This window comes from Delphinus delphis, chromosome 11 (assembly GCF_949987515.2).
Source record: "Delphinus delphis chromosome 11, mDelDel1.2, whole genome shotgun sequence".
NCBI lineage: Eukaryota > Metazoa > Chordata > Mammalia > Artiodactyla > Delphinidae > Delphinus > Delphinus delphis.
In genome coordinates, this window is record NC_082693.1 from 64,720,047 (window position 1) to 64,745,498 (window position 25,452).

The 25,452-nt window shown below is 41.0% G+C and overlaps 1 protein-coding gene across 5 annotated transcripts in view; it reads right to left on the reverse strand.

Moving 5' to 3' along the window:
- The window catches only part of LIN7A (lin-7 homolog A, crumbs cell polarity complex component), a 399,161-nt gene that overhangs the window by 273,065 nt on the left and 100,644 nt on the right, over positions 1 to 25,452 (reverse strand). For 2 of the 5 annotated variants that reach the window (XM_060025314.1, XM_060025318.1), the window contains one exon: positions 19,858 to 19,948. The exons of 2 other annotated variants lie outside the window; for them this stretch is intronic. In XM_060025314.1, coding sequence (XP_059881297.1) covers positions 19,858 to 19,939 — 82 coding nt within the window. In that variant the 5' untranslated portion in view covers positions 19,940 to 19,948. Of the gene's footprint in view, positions 1 to 19,857; positions 19,955 to 25,452 lie in introns of those variants that run through there. One more of the 5 variants, XM_060025315.1, reaches the window with a different exon arrangement.

Here is a 25,452-nt window from a genome sequence, read left to right on the forward strand (position 1 = left end):
ATCAAGACTCCCAGCCCCCAGCCTCGGGTTGCAGTTCCGGGAGCGGCCTGGCGCCACCTCGTGGCTGCTCCCGGGGCTGCACCCTTAGGACTTGGCTTTCCTAGGACTATCCATCCAGAAGCCACACCCTGCGCCTTCCCCCTTGGCCCTGCCCATCCCAGAGATAACTGTAACAACTAAAATGACATCACTTGTCCAGAAAAGAAAAAAAAAAAACCCAAAGCCTCTCTGTCTTCATCTCTTTCTACCCTTTCCCTTGTTGACTGTGCCCCAGGCACAGGGCTCATTGCTGTTCCTAAAATACTTTCAGAACATTATTGCCTCAAGGCCTTTACCCTTGCTGTTTCCTCTGTGCTACTTTTTCCCAGTTATCCTCGGGGAAAACTACTTATTTACTTATACAGTAAGTCCCTTACATATAAACCTTCAAGTTGCAAACTTTCAAAGACGCGAATGTGCATTCGCATGTCCAATCACATAAGTTACTTCACGTGTCTGGGTTATATTGTCAGGTGCGTGCATCCTCCACAAGTGGTTGTGCTTTTGTGTACTTTATTGTACAGTACTGTATAGTAGTACAGCATCTTTATTTCAAGTAGTACAGCATCTTTATTTCAAGCCCAGGATGTCCGGAAACAAGCGTAAAAGCAGTGGTGATAGGTATTATAAACCTATTACAGAACAGTACGATATAGCCGATTGTGTTAGTTGGGTACCTGGCTAACTTTGTTGGACTTACGAACAAACTGGGCTTATGAACACACTCTTGGAACAGAACTCGTTTGTATGCAGGGGACTTACTGTATCTAATACAGGAGGGCTTCCCTGGATCCACCCCTACTTTCCTTGGCTCTGTCACCGCCACCACCCCCGCAAACCTGCTTCATGTTTCTTCAGATTACTTAAAATTATAGAAAGTACTATGTACTTATTTGTTTGTCTTGTCATCCTCCACCTCCACCCCACTACCATATAAGCTTCACAAGAGTTGAAATTCTGTCTGTGTTCACTACGTAGGACCTAGAACAGGAGTTGGGACATAGTAGGCACTCAAGAATCGAGTGAATAATTGGGTGAATTTACAAAAGGGCATTATAAGGTGCTATGGAAGCATAAAACAGAGGGAACTAAACTAGGCTCAGGGAACAAGAGTTTTTGAGGAATCTGAAACCCAAATGCTAAAAAGACAAGTAGGAATTTGCCAAGAAACGGGAGGAAGAGGAAGGGAAGAGTTCTCCCCACAAAGAGAACAACATTGCCAAGATCCTGATTTTATTTAACAAATATTTATTAAACACCTGCAATGTGCCAGGCTGTGTTCTAGGTATTTGGAACATAAGTAATAAAGGGGAAAGGCTATACATAAATAATTTTTGGCATATGATCAGTTAATAAAATTAAGAACATATTAAGATATATTTAAAATATTGGAAAATGGGAAGCCACTAAAAAGTTTAATGCAAGGAATGACATGATCAGATTAATATCTCAGAAAATCAAAACCAAACATAAGCCTTACCCCCAGTTCCTGGCTGTTTTGATACTTAACCAAGAAGAGCTTCCTTTCAGGTTCCACAGTCATTTCTAATATAAGCCCTTAGAATCAGATAAAGTGAAAATGGTGCTAATTATTTTCCTGTATGTGAATACAAAACAAAAAAAGTCTTATAAATAGAAGTTTTCAAGTTTTTCAAAACTTTAATATAATTTAATGTCATTTTATTTTTAAAAAATCTGCTTTTAGTATTCTTTTCTCATATTTTTCAGGAATCTTTTTCAAATTTACTTATTTTTTCAGTGTCATGTTCTCTCCTTATAGTTTCTATTTTTAAAGTGCATTTTAAAATCATTATAAATATGTTTATAGTCTCTTTCTGATTTCTTCTATATCAAGTTCTTTTAGTTTTTCAGACATAGCTTCCTTCTTCTCTCTGAATTTCTGTTCCTTCTGTCCAAAACACAGGGCTCACTAACCCCCTGGTTTGTTGTCAGCACTGACTCACTCGAATGTTCTACCTCCTTCTCATTCATTTCTAATGTTTATTTGCGAGCTCACCTTTGGCAGGGATTGTTTGTTCTATGAGAAACCAGTAATGTAGCTGAATGCTTCTTAAGAGTGCTTTCATTTTACTTCCTCTAGTCTGTCCTAGGCTAGGACTCGTTTTATGTAAGTTCCTTGAGAAAAAGTTTCCTGAACCAGCTCAGTGGTATATATTCAGACTCCAAGCTAAGCAATGCAGTTTAGGGTATGGGTATAATGAAGATCTAACACGTCACCCTCATTTCCTGCTTTGCCCCCAGTCATGGGGCTTATTTCTCAGTCTGGGACCACTTGGCATCCCCTTCATCTCCCTCCGTCCACTTGTACCAAGATGTCAGCGTGATACCACCGCCATTCCAGCCTTCACTTCCCCTTTCATTCCTGGCACCTGGAGATAATGCTTTCTCACTTGCATTCTAAGCTGTAGAGAGTTTAATTGTTAGATTTTATGTAGCACATCTTGATCTTTGTAATGGGAGAGGTTCTGTGTTAGCTCAGTCTGCCATATTACAGATTCACTCAAATTAGTCTCTGAATTGGATTTTAATTTGAAGTATGAGCAACAACATAAAGACAGTCTGCCTAACCAAACAGTCGCTCAGATGTGCAGATAAATACCAAAAACTAACCAGGCTGCAAAAATGCTTTCAAAGTCTGTCTTCCCAACTGGGAACACAACTTCTTACTCAATTAGGTTAGTGTGAATTTTAGCTCACATAGGATAAGTTAACTTTGCAAAACTGTAATAGTATAGGAACCTTGAAGAGCATAGAAACCCATCCAAGCAGAGAGCGGAGGTGAGCCAGGCTCACACCCAGCACAGGCTCACTCATCTGTGGCAGAGCATGGGCAGAAGAGTGCCATACAAATGGGGAAGAAGAATTCAGCTAAAGTGTTTAACTGATTGATGAAAGTCCGAATGTGAGCTAGCATGACAATATAAAACCTCTGGGAGTGGCAAAGACAGGCAATTTTTACAAACTTTTACTGGGAGCTCGTGAGAAAGAATGGGTCAGAGTTAAGAGTAAAGGTAAACACCTGTTACAACTGGGAGACAGATAAAAGAAAAAACCTGTATGCCAAGGTGGAGGGAGAGGGAAGCAGGAAACAGTGTTAATTCCAGGATCTAATACCAATACTATTAGAGGCCCCCTACCGCTGAGGGAGGGGCAGGGAGCTCTCCCACCAAGACCCTCCAATGATGAAGCCAGAGTTTAGTCTGGGAGACCAGGAAGAGGCAGCATCATTGAGAAAGCCCCATCCTTGAGACTCAGGCACAGGGTCTTCGTGAGACCGAGGCTGGGCCAGGACAACAGAGAAGCTCCTTTGTCCCCCGCCACCAGGCTAGTAAGTACCAAGAAAGGAGCGACAGTAGTCTACCCCTGTGGGAATGTAAGAGCAAAGAGCAAGAATCAGCTGGGACACGGGTGTACAAGGAAGACTGCAAGCTGAGGGTCAAGCAACTCAGATGGTTCAACTGAATGCAAACGTAAAGGCCATTCTCTCTTTTCTATTTCTTTAATGCTCTAAAAGCAGAGGTTGGCAGGCGTTTTCTGTAAAGAATCTGAGAGTAAATAGCTGAAGCTTTACAGACCAAATGGTCTCTGTCTCTGAAATTCCTCACCTCTGCCACTGTAGCCTGAAAGCAGCCATAGATAACATGTAAATTAATGAGCATGGCTATGTTCCAATAAAACTTTACTTATAAACATGGAAATCTGAATTTAATACAATTTTCATTGTATTAAAATATTTCACTGTCACAAAATATTTCTCTTTTTGAGTTTTCCAACCATTTAAAATAATGAAAAAAACATTTTTAGCTCTCAGGCTGGATTTGGTTTGGGGGTTATAACTTGTGAGTCCTGGTTTAAAGCACAATTAGTAGCAATGAATTATGCATTTACAGCATAGATTTAACAATAGCACAAAAGACAAGAGGCAGCAGTTGGAAGTATATTATTTTAAGGAAGGCTGTGATAAGTTAAAGATACACACTGTCGACCCTAGCCAACACCCCCCCCCCACAATACAAACATTAAAAGAAAGACTTATAGCAAAATAAGCAAAGGCCTACATCAATATTAGATCAGTAAAGTATGGTTTGAATGTAAGACAAATGATTAGATACAGCTCCTTTACATTTGGAAAATGCGTAATTTACAAATAGAAAATTTCATCTCGAAAAATATCCAGGAGAAACTGCTAAGAAAAAAATAAGTAAATGTATTTAAAGAATTCAATGTATTTGAAAATAATGGAGAACAATCCAAGAGAAGAGGCTCTGAAAACTTGTTAGTACATGTAAGACAAAGATTTCAAAACTCACACAGGGAAAAAGATGCAACTAAGGAGGAAATTAGGTATACCTCAGTGTGCATCTGTGTACAACTTATCTTGCCTATAGCTAATGTGTTCAACTACTTAGGATAGAGGATTGCCGAGGCTAAGATCATGTGATGATTGCTATACTGTCTTAGCTTAAATTGCTCTAACAAAGTACCATAACCTAAGTGGCTTCAAAAACAGATCTTTATGTCTCACAGTTCTAGAGAGTGGGAAGTTCAAGATCAATCTGCCAGCAGATTCAGTTTCTGGTGCAAGTCGCTTCCCAGCTTGCAGCCATCTACCTTGTGGGTGTATATTCACAGGGCGAAGAGAGAGCTCTAGTCTCTTCTTATAAGGACACTAATCTCATCATGACCCCCACCCTCATGACCTCATCTAACCCTAATTACTGCCTAAAGCCTCCACCTCCAAATCACATTGGGGGTTAGGATTTCAACATATGAATGGGGAAGGGAGAGACAAAAACATTCAGTCAGTAGCATATACAATCTTAATACTTTGCTATTCAAAGTTATCATTTGGAAGCCAAACTGTCAATACTTGCAAAATGTGTGTCATCAGAAGAAATGAGTGTCTACATGATCCAGAATACCTTATTTATCCAGAGGCATGTATCTGTCAAATTCAACTAACTAAAACAGGTCTGAGAAGCTGGAGTGATGCAGAATTGCCCTTTGAGCCATCCACATAAATATCTCATCATTCCGTTAGTAATATGCATTGCTGTCCTGCCTTACTTGTTTTATTTTCCACTATTCTTTTACAAAAGCTCCATTTTCTAGAGAACATATACTATACCAGAGAAGGAAAGAAAATGAATCCTATATTTTCGGGTTAAAAATGGTTAAAAATTAACCATTGATTAATTTTTAGTTATCTGTAAGGTTTTGAGGCAGGAGATAGATGGGCTCCAGGCCAGACATTTACACCTGGCCTGTTCACACTTCCTGGGGTGAGAAGAAGATGGGCTCCAGGCTGGACTTTCATTACCAGCCCCCTGTTTACACTTCCTGAGGCAAGAGAAAAACGGGCTCCGGACTACATATTTATGACCGGACTCCTCTCTATATTTCGAGATCTGCACTTCGATATAAGAAACAGCAACAGGAATAGGGTAGATAACTGGACATTGGACACTTTTATGGCAGGGATAGAGAGGGGCTAAACCCTGTTAAAAGATCAGGAGGTCATACATTTCCCCTCCTTAGGGCAAGGGAAACATTGCACATGCGCAGAAAGGCTCCTTGGGGGTCAAAAAGGAGGGGCGCCACCCCATAATTTGTGATGCTAAGGCTGTCCCATAGGCCTCTGGGCTGTGATCCATCTTGGAAAAAAGTTGTGCACACATGTTGGGGAAAGTCCTAGGGCAGGTGTGGAAAAAGAAACCAGATAATTGGCCAAAGATAAACAAAGACCCGGAAGAACTTACCTATATAGATGACTTAACAGTCTCTTTCCTTCATGCCTCCTCATTAGGGAGGAGGCCCACACCTTTCTCTCCGGGTGTGCATCTCTGCCTTGCTTCTATCTTAACTAAACCAACCGTTTCTCTGTGTGCTCTCCCACTTCTTGTTGTGCTATGTCTCCAATAATAAACTTTGTACGTGTTTTTACAGTTTTTGCCTCCGTGAGAAATGTATTTTTTACTAGGAGGCAAGAACCAGGGGGGTCTGGTGGCTAGGATTCCTGGTTTTCATCCAGGCTGTCCGGGTTCAATTCCTGGGCAGGGAATTAAGATCTTGCCTCATGCCACCACTCACTGCTGCCTCTCCGAGATCAGTTTACTTAGATGGATCATCTCTCCCACATTTAATGCTAGGCAAATACAGCATGGCTTGGGCCACTGAAACACATGTTAAAACTTCAAGGCATATATTTTAAAGATCATGGGTTAGCAGAGTGTGTTTATGCCCTTCAGGCCATTTAGAGCCAATCTTGAAGGAAGAAAAGAAGTCACAATTTTCTCTTCACGCCTGAAACTCAGGTTGTGCTGCACTTGTCTCACTTAACAGCAAAGACTGTACAGAAAGGGACTTGGGGCCCTATTATCACTTTTTCAACTCCCTCTGTGAGCCTGTCAAAATTCCAAGTATATGAAGAAGTTTTATCTGCGCATGACAGATCACTGAAAGATAATCTAAATGTCACAGTCATAATCTCTTGGTTCACTGGCACAGCATGGAAAGAAGGAACAGAATCTTGCTAGACTTTCTTTTAATTCCATATTTGGGTATTTTGATCTTTTGTACCAAGAAAGTAATAAACATGATTAATAATAAGCACAACCATTTATTAAACACCTGCTATTTTCGAATAATTTCGAATAACAGACTTTTAAAATACATCACTTAAATTAGTCTTTACCAGCATTAGTATATACTCCTTTTATAAGCATTGAATAAAATTCTTTCCTTTTTGTCTGAACATACTGTCCTGGTGGTGCCTCCTACCAGTCTGTCTGCTCTTTGAAGCCTTTGCAAGCACCTCCGTGTCTGCCATCCCTTACAAGTCCACGTCCCTCAAGTCTTGTTACAGACCCTGTTACAGACCTATGTACTTGCTCTCCACAGTGTAGCATAGTGATTAAGCTCAAGGTCACAATATAAACCAGACTGAGTTCCAATCCCTTTATTTAGCCTCTTTCTGCCTCAATTCCCACATCTTCAAAATACTAATAGCATGTGCCTCAGAGGTTTGTTTTCAGGACTAATTGAAATGAAATATGAAAAACTCTAAGCACAATGCCTGGCACGTAGTAAATGCTCAATATGTGTGAGCTGTTACTATAATACTCAAACTATGTTATCATAAATTATGTTTCATGTCTGTCTCCCCTGGACCGCACGCTCTACCCCCAGCCTTTGACTCGGTACCTGCCACATGGTAGATTCTCATTCTCTTTTCCTTGCAAGCCTAAGGAAGAACCTTAGCCTTGCAAGCCTAGGTAACCACAGCCTATGTAACCACAGCCATAAAGTGGGTGTCATTATTCCTATATTAAGAATGAAAGAAACAGAATGTGGAGAGAGTAAGCAGTATTCTAAGCTTCCATACATAGTAAGTGGCAGAACTGCAATTCAAATCCATATCCGTCTAAATCCAAAGCTTGTGCACTTTTCATTTACTGCACTGGGAAAAACACATGCTCTGGGGAGAAGGGGTGGGGAATAATCAATCAGTGTTGAGCACTTACTATGGACTTGGCAGCGTTCTAAGCACTTGCATATGTTTTCTTAGTTAATTTTTACAGTAATCTTAAGAGATAGAAACTATTATTATTTTCAATTTTACAGATGAAAAGTAAAGGACACAGAGAAGATATTAACAGGCCAAGGGTACAGAGCTAAGGAAGAGGCAGGCATAGATAGGATTTGAACCCAGACGTCTGGATCCAGTGCTCACACCCCCGACTGGCACGTGTATGCCTCTCTCAGCATCATGTGATGCTTCAAAATTAAACAGCACTAAACAAGAGTCAAAAAGTCACTCTTGGTTATATTTTCCCCAGTCAACTGTTTAGTACACTTTTTTTTTTTGACGGTACTCGGGCCTCTCACTGTTGTGGCCTCTCCCGTTGCGGAGCACAGGCTGCGGACGCGCAGGCTCAGCGGCCATGGCTCACGGGCCCAGCCACTCCGCGGCATGTGGGATCTTCCCGGACCGGGGCACGAACCCAGTCCCACCAGGGAAGCCCAGATTTTTTTTATTCAAGAAAAAATCCCCGGGGCTTCCCGCGTGGCGCAGTGGTTAAGAACCTGCCTGCCAAAGCAGGGCACACGGGTTCGAGCCCTGGTCCGGGAAGATCCCACATGCCGCGGAGCAACTAAGCCCGTGCACCACAGCTACTGAGCCTGCGCTCTAGGGCCCGCGAGCCACAACTACTGAAGCCCGCGTGCCTAGAGCCCGTGCTCCGAAACAAGAGAAGCCACGGCAATGAGAAGCCCGCTCACCACAATGCTTCAACTGGAGAAAAGCCCACATGCAGCTACCAAGACCCAGCACAGCCAAAAATAAATAAATAAATAAATTTATTTTTAAAAAAAAGAAAAAAAAAAATTCCCCACATTTATTCTGTTCAAAATTAGAATGGGTGCCTTCCGGGAATTTGTGAACATTCCATTACCAGATTACTGGAAAAGTACAGGCAAAACTTGAATGACAAATTGGAAAAGTTGTTACAGATGGACTTTATGATTCGGTAATTGTTAAGGACAGGGACTAGAGTTTATGTAGATGTTCAGGGTTTTAATTTTATTTTATTTATACAGATATCAGAAGTGTACTAAACAGGGCTTCGATATCCGCCGGATATTGGTTCCAGGACTCCCTGCTGATAACAAAATCAGAGGAAGCTCAGACCCTTACATAAAAAGGTGTGGTACAGTCAGCCATTGTTTCTGCATCCGCAGATTCAAGCAACCATCTATCTGCAATTAGTTGAATCTGTGGATGCGGAACCCCCGGATATGGAGAGTCAACTGTACTCCCACCCTACTGCCAGGAGGTAAGGACAGATACTGTTTGTTGCCTTCAAGCTATACTAAGAGGCAGAGACCGTGTTTATTTTGGTATGCTGTAGAAGCAGGAAGCATTTGGAGATGCCTGGGGGTCAAAGCAAATATTTCCTGTATAAATACCTAATTTGCCTGCTCACTCTTTCCCTAAATCCTTTCTTTCTTGATGCTTCTATAACAGTAATTTTCATAATTGTACTAGAGCACTTACCACACAATATAGAATTTTTTCTTTTACACTGCCGTCACCGTAACAACATAAGTTATTTATATTCATCTTTGTGTACCCATTGCCTATCACAGTGCCTGAAAGACATGTGCTCAAATGTGTGCTGAATAAATTAGTGTTGTTTTCTTCAAATACTGCATAGCAGTCAGGGGGTAAAACTAGGTGAGTTAGCAAAGGATACAAGATGACAGATTTTTTTTTTTTTTTTTTTTTTTTGCGGTACGTGGGCCGCAAAAAAACTTTGAGGACTCAGGGAAGATATGTGTATTGGGTTTTAAGGATGCTACTATAGGTGACTTTGAGGACTCAGGGAAGAAATAATTATCATTGTTGAGTGGTGCTCACGCGTCAGGCCTGTTCTAAGTATTTTGCACGTATTAACTCGTTTAAGGTTCGTCCACCTTATGAAGTCACTGCTATTTTTATCATTTCCCATTTCACAGACAAGAAAACAGATTCAAAACAGTCTAGTAACACTGGAAGTTACAGAGTTAGTAAATAGAAAAGCTAGGATTCAAACTCAGGCAGGCTGGCTCTGGGGTGCATGTTTTTTGTTTTTTTTTTTAAATTTATTTATTTTTGGCTGCGTTGGGTCTTCGTTGCTACACGGCGGGCTTTCTCTAGTTGCAGTGAACGGGGGCTGCTCTTCATTGCGGTGTGCGGGCTTCTCATTGCGGTGGCTTCTCTTGTTGCGGAACATGGGCTCTAGGCGCGTGGGCTTCAGTGGTTGTGGCACACGGTCTCAGTAGTTGTGGCCCACGGGCTTAGTTGCTTTGCGGCATGTGGGATCTTCCCGGACCAGGGCTCAAACCCGTGTTCCCTGCATTGGCAGGCGGATTCTTAACCACTGCGTCACCAGGGAAGTCCTGGGGTGCATGTTTTAAGTGCCATACTAAACCATCCCTGTCTCGACCCAGAACTGAATCATTAGGGCTTGACTGAGGTACAGGGCCTGCCTGAGGTTTTAGTGGTGGTTGAGTGGAGTCCAGTGGGGCAGTATTCACTGGGCATTAGAACCAAGAGCAATGAATAGACAGCGCTGGCTCCCTTTTCCTGGTGAATGAATGAATGAAGAATACATTCATTTTCATTAAATTTTATCTCTTTTACTGTACCCTGTCCAAGCTAGTTATAATTTCATTTATTTATTTATTTTAAAGATTTTGGCAAACAACTTTTATTGAAAAACATTACATTCTTGTTACACTTTTTAAAATATCTAAATTTGTGAGCTTACCTGGCTATTAAACATTATATATATATTTTACTTTGAATTGTTGCTATTGTTTCACGGGTTTTTCTCTATTCAGTATGGAAAATTGATTTGGTACCAGTGAATGGTAGATATGATCTTTAAACTTTCTTTATAGATTTGTTATATATATATAGTTTAATTGAAGTATAGTTAATTTACAATGTTGTGTTAGTCTCTGGTGTACAGCAAAGTGATTCAGTTATATCATATTCTTTTCTATTATAGTTTATTACAATATATTGAATATAGCTCCCTGTGCTATACAGTAGGTCCTTGTTGTTTATTCTATATATAGTAGTTTGTGTCTGCTAATCCCAAACTCCAAGCTAGTTATAATTTTAGAATACTGATTTGGTTGGCCAAATTAGTTGCTATTCTTCTTAGCTCTATGTCACTTATAAAAAATCTTCTATGGCACTCATCCAAAATATTGGTAACAATGTTGAATAGGACAGAGAACCAAATCGCCTTGGAATAGTGTTTCAACCACTAGAAATCCAACAGTGTAATCATCCACTTCACATACCTCACACTTTCCACAGTGTTTCTATGAAAGTTGTGCTGTCGTGAGTTTATAGTATTGCTATGGCACACACCTGAAATTTGAAAAAAAACTATTCTTGGTGATCCCATGTAGGCTCTGTGGGATCACCACTTTCTTTTTTAAGTGCCAATATCACATTCTTCTATTAATATGCCTTAAATTTTTCTTCCAGGAGGCAACAACAAGTAGATCGGTCTGTAGTTTCCCCAAACATCTTTAACACCTTTTTGGAAGCCAGGATATTTGTTCATCAGCAATTAGTGCTCTTTGACAACTTTCCTCAAAAATCACTTTCAGCATTCTCTCAGCCATATTTCCAAATTCAATACCATTAAATAGACCCAGCTATGATTTGATGGAGTTTTTTTCCCCATCTAACTTGGGGGTTTAAATCTTATTGTCATTCTATGATTCCCATTATTCTATCCTTTTTCCTTTTTTGGTAAAAGATGATTCTTTGATAGAAAAAAAAAAAACAGAGCTCATACTGAAATATCATTAACTATCACCACAGTAGGCAAGTAAACAAAAATAGCATATCCAGTTGGACTTGGAATAGCTACTGTGTTTCTAGAGGAAATTACCACCAGTTTAAACTAGAAGCCCTTGTTTTCTGTCCAAGTCAGATACTATCTGAGTATAATTTCAATATAAGTTTCAATTCAACCCAACTTTTTTCAAGTAGTCTTTGGGTATATTTACTTTTACTTTTAATAGACAAGTCTTCAAATTCAGCTAGCACATCACTTAGTAAAAGTCAGTCATGGAGAAAAAAAAAAAAAAAAAACCTCTTTATCACTTAGACCAGAAGTAAAGCATTGACTTAATCTACATGACTTTTAAGGTTGTGTTTACATTTGCCAACCCAGAGTGATTTCAAATTAAATCGATTCTAACTTGTTTATCAGGACATAGCTCTATTATTCATCCATTTGTAGTTAAAAGGAAAAAAAAAAAGTAAGGCAGTATAGCTTATGTGTGTGTGTTGGTGGGGGGGCAGATTCTGCCAAGCCCTCCTCCTTTTTTGTCTTTTTTTTTTTTTACCCTTTTCAGTTGTACTCTGGCATTAACTTGCCTGGTTCAATTAACAAGTTAAGATGGCAGGTGGATGCAAGCAATGGAAGTAGGGCTACAAGTATAAGTATCAACACCAGCACCTCACATCCTTTCTTGGCCCTGGAGAGCATTCCACTTTTAGGTCTGCTACACACACACAAAGCAAAGTGACAAAGTAAGGTAGCCACCACTTTTACATTATTATATGTTGGAAGGCTTTTTTTTTTTTAGCATTACGAATGACTCCATGATAGCTAGTCCAACTAAGTCAATTTCATTCATACATTTATTCAATTAATCAATCAATCAATATTAAGAGTGTGTTGAGCTCTGTGTAAGCAAATCCAGCAGAGTCTCTGACCTGATGAAGACTATATCTTAATAGACAGATGTCAGAACTAAGTAAAGAACTCTCTCCAAGAGGTATTGGCTTTGCACCTATAGTAGCATCCTTAAAACCCAATACACATATCTTCCCATTTGATACTCCTCTCTAAATGTTCTCTTTTCCCTATTGAATAGCTAAGCCCTAGCTGTGATCCTGAAAAAGCACCCCAAAAGCAAAAGCATTACTTTCATAAATGACCAGAGAACACCAAATACGTCTCAGAGCTTGGATGGCTGACACACCAAACTAGAAGGTATTCACCAGATTTCTGTTTCTTTTCCTGGAAGTTCAATCATTAATTTTTCAATTTCAATTTTAAAACTGTGTATAAAACTCTCATTAAATGGAAAATACCTTTTTCAATAACTAAGACTTTTTAGAAATTTGGTTCCTTCTCTTTGTAACTTTTCATTATCAAACAAAAAGAAAAGGTGAATATGACACGATTCTGACTCCTGGAAAATATTTTGTGACAGTAGTGCAAAAAGAAACTCAATATTGATTTGCAAAAAAAATTCAATATGTTTTTAAATGTTTAGTGACGCTTATGGAAAAAATGAGAAAGAAAGCAAATACTTAATGTTTGTAGACTAAAACATTCTGGCTGCTGATGTAAAAAGACTTTAGGACAAGAGCCATAAAATATAGTCAGCCCCTCTCTCCTCCCCATCACAACCATCAGGGCACACAACTTTAAAACAACATAAAGACTAGCTTAATTTTTACTTTCCTTCTTCCTTAATTTCTCCTCATGCTAAAAAATAAATAAATAACGAAGAGAGAGAGAGGAGGAAGGCCCCTTTGGACTATGAACAAAAGCAATTTTCAGGCAAATACAGATTTTATAAAAACTGGTGAATACAGCTGATTAGAAAAGCTACAGGCTGCCCAAGGCTTGAATTGGGAAATACATAAAGTAATAAGCTCCGCTTGCCTTGAAAAGGGAAAAGGGAAGAGAGAAAACTTTTAATGTATCACAAATTCTATGAAAAGTGTGGCACTCATGGGATTTCCATTTGCATTCAACTTTTGTACTCATGTTTTTTTTCATAAGTTTGAAATCCACAAAATAATGGCTCTTGGTTTTCTATTAGAATTTTCAAAGGACGAAAGTTTTAATTTTTTTAAAGGGAAAACACATCAAAATTTGTTTAATCAATATTTTAGATTAAAACTTACTTTAGAATTCAAGAAAACAAGATTTACATTTACACTTTTGCAATGTATCCAAGTTGAATTTAACTCACAGAAAAGTTCAGTGGCTGTGACACCAGCATTTTATTTTATATAGGTGCCTAAATGCAGATTGTAAACTATTGATCATGTTATAAGCAAAGTCTCAAATATTTAAAACTACACAATTTCTTTTTTTTTTTTTTTTTTGCGGTATGCGGGCCTCTCACTGTTGGGGCCTCTCCCGTTGCGGAGCACAGTCTCCGGACGCACAGGCTCAGCGGCCATGGCTCACGGGCCCAGCCGCTCCGCGGCATGTGGGATCTTCCCGGACTGGAGCACCAACCCGTATCCCCTGCATCGTCAGGCGGACTCCCAACCACTGCGCCACCAGGGAAGCCCAACAATTTCTTTTGTTTTTAATAAATTTATTTTAAATTTAATTATTTTTATTTTTATTTTTGGCTGTGTTGGGTCTTCATCGCTGTGTGCGGGCTTTCTCTGGTTGCGGCGAGTGGGGGCTACTCTTCGTTGCGGTGCACAGGCTTCTCATTGCAGTGGCTTCTCTTATTGTGGAGCACAGGCTCTAGGCACGTGGGCTTCAGTAGTTGTGGCACGAGAGCTCAATAGTTGTGGCACACAGGCTCTAGAGTGCAGGCTCAGTACTTGTGGCGCACGGGCTTAATTGCTCCGTGGCATGTGGGATCTTCCCGGACCAGGGCTCGAACCCGTGTCCCCTGCATTGGCAGGCGGATTCTTAACCACTGCACCACCAGGGAAGCCCCTAAAATTACACAGTTTCAATTACTCATAGAAATTATTTTAATTATCCATTTTTCTCCAAGAATTGATTTTGTCAGTCTTCTTTATAAGTCATGCAAAGACTTCCTTATAAGTCATGTTTTTTTAAAAAGCCATTCTGCTTAAAATCAGGGCAACAAGATAAGCAGAAGTAACATTTTGGAGAATTCCATTGTATTATCTTTTCTGACCTTGAGATGGTAAGTGAAGGAGAGTTGGAGCTACTGGACTGAAGGAAAGTGCCTAAATCCATGCATTTTTTAATATAGTATAGTATTCCTATGTTCTTCGTTATAATGGTATTAAATATCATGGATTGCACCCTGCTTTGTTCCCTTGATTTTAGCTGAAGGTCATTCCTGGTTGTAGAGATTAAAATCTGGGCAAAGGTGTAGGGAAGAACTGCACTGAATATTTTAAATTCTGGAAGAGATGATTCCACACTAATCTCCTGATCAGCATCTTCTCTTTGCCACAAGGGTAAATTACAGTTACTACTTTCTACATCACAGTCTAATATAAAATATTACACTGAAAATGAATATATCTCGTATTATGACCACTTGGGTTCAACATGTAGATCTATGCATAGTGACATGTAAATTACAATGATCAAGATATCTTTGGGGCTTCCCTGGTGGTGCAGTGGTTGAGAATCTGCCTGCCAATGCAGGGGACACAGGTTCGAGCCCCGGTCCGGGAAGATCCCACATGCCACGGAGCAATTAAGCCCATGCACCACAACTACGGAGCCTACACTCTAGAGCCCACGAGCCACAACTACTGAAGCCCACATGCCTAGAGCCCGTGCTCCTCCATAAGAGAAGCCACCTCAATGAGAAGCCGGCACACTGCAAAGAAGAGTAGCCCCCGCTTGCCACAACTAGAGAAAGACCCACACGCAGCAATGAAGACCCAACGCAGCCAAAAATAAATAAATTAATTAATTTTTAAAAAAAGGTATCTTTGAAAATTTAATTATAATATATAGTGTTTTAGTCTAGCAGTAAGAAGCAAAAAGTTGAGATTTTCTTGGTATACTTATAACCAACTATCTGCCCCAGATGCATACTTAGAGTGTTGTTATTTCTTGGTAATTTTTCTTTTCAGTCATTTGCTTGGTTATGGAGGTATTAATGGGATGGTAGCCAAGCTTCACGTGTGCAACAGCTTTTTCTTGTATTCTTCCCTCTATCCATAATGCTTTTCCTAAGGACCTTATTAATACACCAGAACTCAGATTAAATTTTACTTTCTCAGTGAGCCTTCTATGACCAACACCATCTAAATAGGTCCTTCCCCATTATTCTCTATCCTCCTGTCATGTTTATTGTCTTCAGAGCACTTCATATTTTCAACTAATCTAAAATCCTAATTATAATTTATATCATCTGGCCCCTGGCCACCAATTCACAAATCCCATTTTTTGCCACTCTTCCCTGTGCTCACATTTTCACACTGACTTTCTTGATGCTCCCAGGATACACACGTGAGGTCCTTCTCCAGAGCACATTCTTCCAGATACCTGCAAAGTTTGCTTCCTCACTTTAATCGGGTCTCTTCTCCAATGTCACCAACTCGGAGGAAAGGGTCTTCCTTGACTATCATGTTTCAAACAGCAGCCCATCACTCTCTTTGATTCAGTCTTACTTTTCTCACTAGCACTTATAGTTGTATATCTATGTGTTGTTCAGTGTGTGGTTCTCTCATTAGTATGTAAACTCCATTAGGCTTTATCTACTTTGTTCATTAGGACCACCATATTGCTTAAAACAGTGCGTGCCATAAGGCTGACACTCAATAATTTGTTGAATGAATGAATGAATTCCTAACTTATTATGTTTTCCCCACTGGACTCTTAAAAGCAGAAACTTTGTCTCTGGCATTCCTGTAGCATCTCTTATATAGCAGGTGATAAATGAATATTTATTGAATAAATGAATGGTTTGAATGAGTGAGTGTGTGTGTGTGTGTGTGTGTGTGTGTGTGTGTGTGTGTAATTTCTTCCCCCCCCCCAAGCTCTAATTACCATGAAGACTATGTGGTAGTCTGTTTAGCTCATCAGTATATAGCAATCCCACAGTAGGGTCTGACTTGCGGTAGGCACTCAATAAGCAATCCTAAGGACTGGGACCAGCGTGAACAGGAACCTGCTGTGACCACAGCCACCCAGAAGCCCCCACAGAGGTAATCTGAGGTCTTAATGGCAGATGGAAAAGAGTTTAGGATACACACAGAGCAGTGAAAACCTGAAGCCACCCTGTTTGTCCTTTCAGGGGCCAGGCTGGTTCTGGCAAAGGCTTGCTTCCCAGACAAGACCCAGGAAACTAGCGCAGACTTCTGAGCTTCTTACTTTCAGATATCTTTTGAATTCTGGGAGGGATCAATCTTAATTTCAAGCCATAGCTTTGCTTTGTTTGCTTAAAACCTCTGCCCTGAAGATTCCAGATGAATCTGTTGATAATGCCAAAGGGCATCAAACAAGAAAAATTAGATTTTAGCATAAAATCTCCCACTAACTAGTAGAGTAACCTTGAAAACATCTCTTATCATTGCTTCTTGCATGTTTTTCATTTGAAAAATGAAGATGCTAGAAAAGAACCAGCAGGATACATATGGATCATGTATTTGGGTTTGCTTGATGAGATGCCCTTAGGAGGCTTTATGCAGTGTCTTCTTTCCTTTTCTCCTGTGCTCACCTGCCACAATCCCCCTTGGTTAATAATCACAGATAAGTGAGCTATGGTTGCTGATGGAAATCTGTCAAGTGCATGGGGGAAAAGAAAGTTTAAGAACCACTGGCCTATGTTCTCCCTGCCATTCTTTCCAGGGTCAAAATGTTGTGAATCTATGAGCTGTACCTCTGTTCACTATGAAACCCTTATATTTTAACGGCGCTTAAGTTGTTACAATCCTTAGTTCCCTTACACTAATTTACATTAATTTTTGATCTTCTACTGTGATCAGGGACTATGGCAGGCACTGAGAATACAAAGATGAATTTAGAAATGGTCTCTTCCCTCAAGGAGTTCCGTTCAATGAGGAGATAGATGCAACAGAGTTTGAGAAATGCTTTGATGACGCCAAAGTAGTGGGTGACCTCAGAGGACGTCAAAGGACACCTGGAAGAGGTGGGAGAGGAAGTGATCTGCAAAATCTTCCAGCAGGTGACCAGAAACTGAGTCCTAGTTTTAATTCATTGAATTCTAGACTGTTAAAGCTGCACAGTGGCAGAATCATTTAATCCAAACTCCTTATGTGCCATAGAGGAAAACTGATGCCCAAAGAGGCTAACCAACTACTCCAAAGTGAGTATCAGAGCTACAGCTAGCAGCCAGATAAGTATTATTGGGCTCTCTCTTTTAAGAGATTTTTTTTCTTGTAGGAAAATTTTTATCAGTTTATTTCATCAATTTAATGATGTAATTAAACAGTTAATTATATTTTAATAATGTATAGGGGAAATTATTAATATGTATTGACTTCATGCACATTAATGATGCCAGTAACCCACCATCTGTAAATTACAGACCTCGCAGTGAGCTGCTGGTGAATTTATTCAGATACATTCACTGTCTCACCCACCCTTGCCTCTTGAGCTACTTATTCCATGAACCTAATCACAACTGGGAAGGACAGGTACAGTCTGGCTGTGAACAAGAACAAAGAATAGAACTTAGTCTGATTGCACTTCCTCTCCACAACTGATCCAAGCATTTAAAGTAAGACCCCCCAAAGTGAAATGTTTTTAGTAGTAGTAGTATATAAAATTCCTCAGGTATGCAATTTTCTTGGAGTTTGTTTGCTTGTTCGTTTTCTCTCCTAACGTCGTTTTACTTGGGATGTTTAAAGACTATGATTTAGGAATGGGACAATATAAGATCTCATTACATTAAAACAGAAATACTTGGGAAATCCATAATTTCTAATAGCTTGCCATCTGTCTCGTTTTTAGAGGCAATGGATTTATCCTGCTTAGGGCAGATGATGATCCTGGGGAGAAATCATGGATTATGCAATGGATTTCTGACCTTTTTAACTACTGTTATTAACTTACTAGCTTGCAAAACAACATTTCCCAACATAAAATCAATTATTTTTTTTTATCTTTCAACTCCTACCCCAAGTAAGGTTGCTATGGGCACCACATAACATCCGCTCTGGCGCCAACAGATTACGTTAAAGTCACCCACAATCTCTCCAAATTAAAAACCTCACTAAGTTTGCCCTGGCTTTTTCACTGTACTCGCAGCAGGATGCTCTTTTGCCTTGCCCCACAGTCCAGTTTAATCCGCTAGAAAGAATATTTTTAGAGGCACATCGGACTAAATCATTTTCATCTGAGCACACCATTTCCAAATGGCCGCCCATGGTCCTAAATCCGGCCTCTGCGGACCAGGACGAGGTGTCCTCCGCTGCAGAGTCGTGAGACTCAGCGCATTCATAACTGGACGTCGGAAGCCAGAAAGGAAACTCGAACACGCAAAGGACAGGTATAACCCCGCACGCATGCACCGGAGAGGCCGAGATCGCAGCGGAGGTTTCCATCCTTAGGCTTGGGGAGGGCCTGGGAAGGAAGCAAACATTGCTTCCCCAGTCAAGTCAGAGAGCAGAACGCACAGGGTCGGAGGTCAGAAGTTGAATTTCAACCCAGCCTGCGCTGCGTCCCAGCGCCTTCCGCAGCCCGGGCACCGCGGTGGCACAGGGCTGGGAGAGGACGAGGCTGACTGGGGCAGGACAAACTGTGAGTTGCCACTGCCGGAGAGCCGCCGGCGGCGGGGGCAGACGCGACCCCTGGCGCCTTCAGAGCGCGAAGCCCGGGAGAGCAGGGCACGGCTGCCGCGACGCTGCGCCCCCGGCCCCGGCACGGCTGCCCGCTCTCCGCGTTGCCCTTTCGGCCGAGGTCAGCTCCCCGCCGCGGCAGTCCAGCCGCCTTGCGCCCCGGCACAGGTCACACGGGGTACGCCTTGTCCGCCTCCGGGCGGCTGCCCGGGCACCCGCAGCCTGACCGACCCTCGCCCCCCGGCGCGGGGACAAACTTCCTTCCTCCCAGGCCCCCGGCAGCGTAGGTTGGCAAGCGGCTCACTCGCCAGGCTTCCCCGGTCTCCGGCTGCAGGCGCCCTCGCCCGGCTCGGCAAGCTTCCTCCCTGCCCCTCACCAGCCCCGAGCCCCGAGCGGGCGCCGAGCGATCCCCGCGCCTCCGCTCCAACAAAGCCGGCGGCCCGGAGGCGATCCGGCGAGGGGCTGGGAGTGGCGGCGGGGACGCCACAGCCCGGCGAAGGCACCCTTGTGCCGGGCGAGTGAGGCGTGAAGGGGGCACCGGGGACGTGGCGGGCAGAGAAAGGGGGAAGAAAGTATCCTGCTCTCAGCGCGAAAGCCTTCTTCGCTCCTCCTCGTTGCCCTGCTCCCCCTGCCCGAGCGCGTCTGGCGGTCCCGGTGGGAGCTGGCGGGGGCAGAGGGGGAGGCAGAGGGGACGCAGTGGCCTGACGGGTAAGCTGCTCCCTTACCTCTGTCCAGAGTGAGCGGCTGGACCACTGTCAATGTCGCCATGTCTGCCGTGGGAGCCGAAGTGACGCTCAGCTTCAGCATCAGCAACCGCTTGTAGTGAGAAAAAGAGGAGGAGATTGGGGGCGGGGTGGAGAGGGAAGACGGAAAGGAGGGGGGAAGGAGGGAAGGTGGTGGTTGTGGAGGAGAGAAGGCTTGGGTGGGTTGGCAGCCAGATGGAGACGCAACTGTTCCACGAGGGGCAGACCTTCAGATGCGGCGTGAAGCTGAGCAGGTACCGGAGAGCGAAAGCATCGCCGGCTCTGACAAGGAAGGCTCTGCCCTAGAACTTTGCTCTTCCACCCCAAGGATCGCTGGATGCGTGTAGCTAGTGTGTTGCTTTCTTTCAACTTTCCACTCAAACAAAATGGTCAGAGTGTACGTGCGTCTGGGGGAAGGGAGAAGAATGAAAGGGAGGGGATGGAGGGGATAGAGGGGAGGGAGGCAGAGACATGATTTTTTTCGGATTAAGAGAATTTGTCAACCCCTTAATCCCATCCCCTAGAAAGAAAATGCTTCTAGTTCAGAAATGTTGGGGGTTAACTGTAGTTGCTGCTAATTTCTGTTAAAGTTTATTTTGGAATGTTGACTTATAACAGTACACAGACAGAGTTCCATCACTAGGCCCCCGTTAAGGACCTGAGTATATTGCCTAGAAAATAACTTATCTCACAAGCAAACTTCTTAATAATGGTTTTAAATTAAAAATCACAATGAGAAAACAATTAAAAACACAAAGAGAAGTTTCTATTACTAAGTTTGAAAACCATGTCCCTAGCACTCCTCCAGGCTGACCCTCAGAGCTGCCACTTGCTGATTAATTAACATATGTGACAGGAATTGAACTAAGCCATGGCCTGACTTGGGGATTCAATACAGTCCCTGCCTTCCAGTAGCCTGTAATCTAATGGGAGATGATGTTTTTAAAAGGGTGACTTTAGAGTCAGTTGATCAAGATTCAGTTACTAGAACCTTCAACTATTAGCTGTGACCCCTTCACCCCAACAGACTGCTTTCACTATCTTGCCACTGTAGGGACTCTCATTTTCTTGATCAAGAAATTAAGAGGCATATAGAAATCTTGTGTAAGCAGAAGGGTGATGACTATGGGTTCAGGATTGGAAATGACAAAGCTGCCTCCGTCACCTTCCCTATGACAGAGCAGAATTGTTTTGGCTAGCAATATACTCCTGAAGACAGACACAGTTTTACAGCAAAATATTTGCATATAATCTACGTCATTGTCTTCTGATTACAATATGGATGGTTTCTGAAAACTTTCCCATCTCATGGTTTACATTTGAAAAAAAACTAACAAACAAGATTTCACCAGTGATTTGGGAAAGTCATAAATGATTGGCCAAACACCTAACAGACCTTAAAGACAAACGGAAAATAATAGTTCAGCATGCCTATATTTTCATTTAGTGTTTAGACAGAACACTGATCTGGAAATTCAAGTCTTAGTTATGTGCTTTTCAGAAATCAAATCTCTCACTGATCCCCAGTTTCTTCATCTGTCAAACAAGGGCATTTGTAATCTTCAATCTCACTGAGGTTCTGTAAAATGAGGGAACTAATTCTTCCCTGCAATCTCACTGAGTTTTGTGAGGGTCTGATGAGATCATGCACATGTATGTGCTTTGAAAACAGTAAAGTATATACAAATATATTCATACAACAAACATACATCCCACCTGAACTGTATGGCAACACTCTGCTAGACAGTAGCCATGCAAAGATTAATGAGATGTGGCACTTTTTCTAGACAGTGCTCAGTACAGGTTGGGAGACAAATAATGAGCTGGTTGTGAGAATATGAGCAAGCTCTGAGCAAAAATGAGAGCAGTAAGTGCTCTAAGCACCGTAGAAAGGAAGTGCTGTGGGAGACAGGAAGAAGCAACAATTCTGGTGGATTATCATTATTCACCTCCCCTAAATCAAACAACAGACAGAAGTTGAATTGTGGACAACAACAACAGAGTATGTTCCAAGGCTTTGCACAAAATACCAAACCTCATTCAATAACTGAGGACGAAAAGAACATACAAATCCCTTGGCCACTAATGTAGTTCTTAACAACATCCTGTATTGTGAATATGTACTTTAGTGGCTTGATTCATAAATCTAAAAGCCATGATTTCAATACAAATCCCAGATTGTGAAGTCCATGATGTTAGGCTTTTTGTCTTTTTGTTTCCTGATGTAGCCTCAGCACCAAACATTTAATAGAATGTTTCTGGACTTATGCTTTGAGCTCCCTAATTGAAAATTTACTCTACCATTCTCCCTCTCTGTTGACTCTGTAGGGTTTTGTATGGATTGAAAAAGACAGGACGAGAAAGCACAAATCACCATATATTCGTTAGTTATTATTTCTAATAGTGGCAAGTTCAATGCCTTTAGCGTATGTCTGCACAGGTGTAAAAAATGAATAATAAACAATTCATTATCTGTTAGATTTTGTTTTTTTATGAAGGATGAATAACTAACTACTGTCTCTGATAACACTTGTGAATTTCTAATTGAGACATGCAGAAACATAAGAAAATATCCTTAATCTACTGTATTGCTTTGGTAGATATGACCATGCTTAAGTCTCTTGAGTAACTGCCTGGACCACTCCTGTATCAAACACAGTGTTGCATCAAGGTCAATATACTTGATCCATTCACATGTGTGTTGCCTTGCTAATTGTGTATTAATCAGGGAATTGTTAAAAACACCTGTGATTATACTTTTAGCTATTTGGTTACACAATCAGTGCAATTTTTCATTAAATGATATATATTAATTTACCTCTGTGGCACCTTTATTTTCAATGAAATTCATTAATTCAGAAATACTTATTGAACACTTTATATATATGCCAGGCTTGGAGCTAGGTTGGTTTCTCTTTATCTTTTCAGCCCAGAGGATTAGGTATTATTATCCCATTTTATAGATAAGTAAACTGAGACTCACAGAGGTTAAGCAACTTGCTTAAAAATAGTAGCACCTGGGGCTTCCCTGGTGGCGCAGTGGTTAAGAATCTGCCTGCCAGTGCAGGGGACACGGGTTCAAGCGCTGGTCCAGGAAGATTAATGTTTGCTCTGATTCTGCCATAGGCGATAGCATATGCCGTGAAGCAACTAAGCCCGTGCACTACAACTACTGAGCCTGCACTCTACAGCCCGCGAGCCACAACTACTGAAGCCCGCGCACCTAGAGCCCATGCTCTGCAACAAGAGAAGCCACCATAATGAGAAGCCCACGCACCGCAATGAAGAGTAGCCCCCGCTCGCCGCAACTAGAGAAAGCCTGCGTTTAGCAGCAAAGACTCAATGCAGCCAAAAAATAAATAATTTTTTTAAAAAGTAAATGTCTTTAAAAAAAAAAATAGTAGCACCTGTATTCAAGAGCCCCTGTGCTTTCCACTGAGAAACACACTTCACCTTGCATTATTCAAGATTTAGTGATTTCAGTCTTTTATTTCAGAGTTCCATATATGAGTGTGTGTGTGTGTATGTGTGTGTGTGTATTCTTTCTCTTTTTTGTTATGCTTGAGATATACTCAAAGAGAGAAATGCATGGAGGAAATTTAGGTCAAAGGAGGAAAGAACTATGACACTGGTTCCATTTTATATAAATACAGGTTAATATTAAAATGACTACCTATTTTGAATATAAAGTCTCTTCTTGTTAAAAAATTCATTCAAAGTTACGTTAAGGTCTGTTTCACTTAACTGAATCTTTGTGAATTAAATGACAAAATCAAGAGAAGGTTTGAATAAAGCATTAGCATACCAAGAAAATGTGTTTAGTTAGATTATAAATGGAGTATAATAAGCACAGTTTCATATGAGGAAAATAACACCACAAACTGGAATTCTTTCAGCCTTGGGTGTTAGAAATTATTTTTGACTGAGTCACGATATCTCGTTATCTTCTTTAATTCTCACAGCTTTGTCAAAATAGCACTAGATTAAGATGAAGTGCCAACCTATACTTTGGAATATAAAGGTTTGGGGTTTTTTGAATAATCATAGAGAACCTTACTATATTATTCTCTCCTTAGAGCTTTTTTAAACTGAGTGGCAAGTATGTTCACGGTAAAATATCTGAATCTTAGACTTGTTTTAATAACTACTTATCTGTCTGTTCAGTCAATAAATACTGTACTTACTATATCCCAGACTCTGTTCTAGGCACTGGGATATTGCAGTGAATAAGAAAAGGCCCTGTTCTCACTTGGCTTATATTCTATATGGGAGAGAAAGACAATAAACAAACTAAGAAACAAACAAGAAAGAGGTCAATTAGTGACTATGTGCTGTGCAGAGAATGAATAATTTGAGGACTGAACTGAGTCTAGAATAATGTCAGGATTACAAAAGACAGAGATAAGGGAAAAGGGCATTCTGAGAAGCGGGAGAGAAAAGCCAGGGATAGGAGAGCAGACATGGTGCATTTGGGCAAAATAGGCAGTTCAATTTGGAGCATAAGAAAAACAAGCCTAAACAAGGGCCATTGAGAGTCAGGTTGTGAAAGATAATGTACTTAACAGAAATGTAATGAACCTTTCATGAATAGCTTTGTGCCCATCATACAATGAAATGTACAGACTATCCAGGCTAAGAAAAAAAATTGTGTTGTAGCATCTACATTAAAAACTACTAACATCAGAATGAAATAAAGAGTTACTAATTCTGTGTTGAATGTTAGAAAATTGAAGATGAAATAAAATATAAAATGTTCATTTTAATTATTTTTCATTTCTTTCAAAAAAAGTTTTTTAATTTAATTTACTTATTTTTGGCTGTGTTGGGTCTTCATTGCTGTGCACGGGTTTTCTCTGGTTGCACTGAGCAGGGGCTACTCTTTGTGGCAGTGTGCGGACTTCTCAATGTGGTGGCTTCTCTTGTTGCAGAGCACTGGCTCTAGGCGCACGGGCTTCAGTAGTTGAGCACGCGGGCTCGCAGGCTCTAGAGCACAGGCTCAGTCATTGTGGCGCATGGGCTTAGTTGCTCCACGGCATGTGGGATCTTCCCAGACCAGGGCTCGAACTTGTGTCCCCTACATTGGCAGGCAGATTCTTAACCACTGCACCACCAGGGAAGTCCTCAAAAGAAATTTTTAAAAATTTTAAAAGAATTCTGAAATCTGAATAATCCTCATTTGTAGGGTCTTATTTGCATTATTTTACATTACCAGTTATCATGAAAATAATAAATATAATAATTAATGTTTGCTCTGATTCTGCCATAGGCAATAGCACATGTAATAAGTGCAAAGTCTTTCTGGTAATTGTATATTTTATTTATGCCTATTTAATTCATAGAATATAAAATGATGTTTTTGTTTCATTTTGAAATGAACATTTTTCTGTTTTCACAGAAGTTATGATTGATCTTTTATGATGAAATTTAAATTCAAAGCTTACAATTTTCCTTTTTTCTTTATGCATCCCAGCCTCACAGTTACATCATTGGGAAAGCCTAATAGATGCAAGAGAGGCAAGATAAAGTGATTTTTAAAAGTGATACTGGACTCATTTCTTTCTCTCATCTACTCAGGAG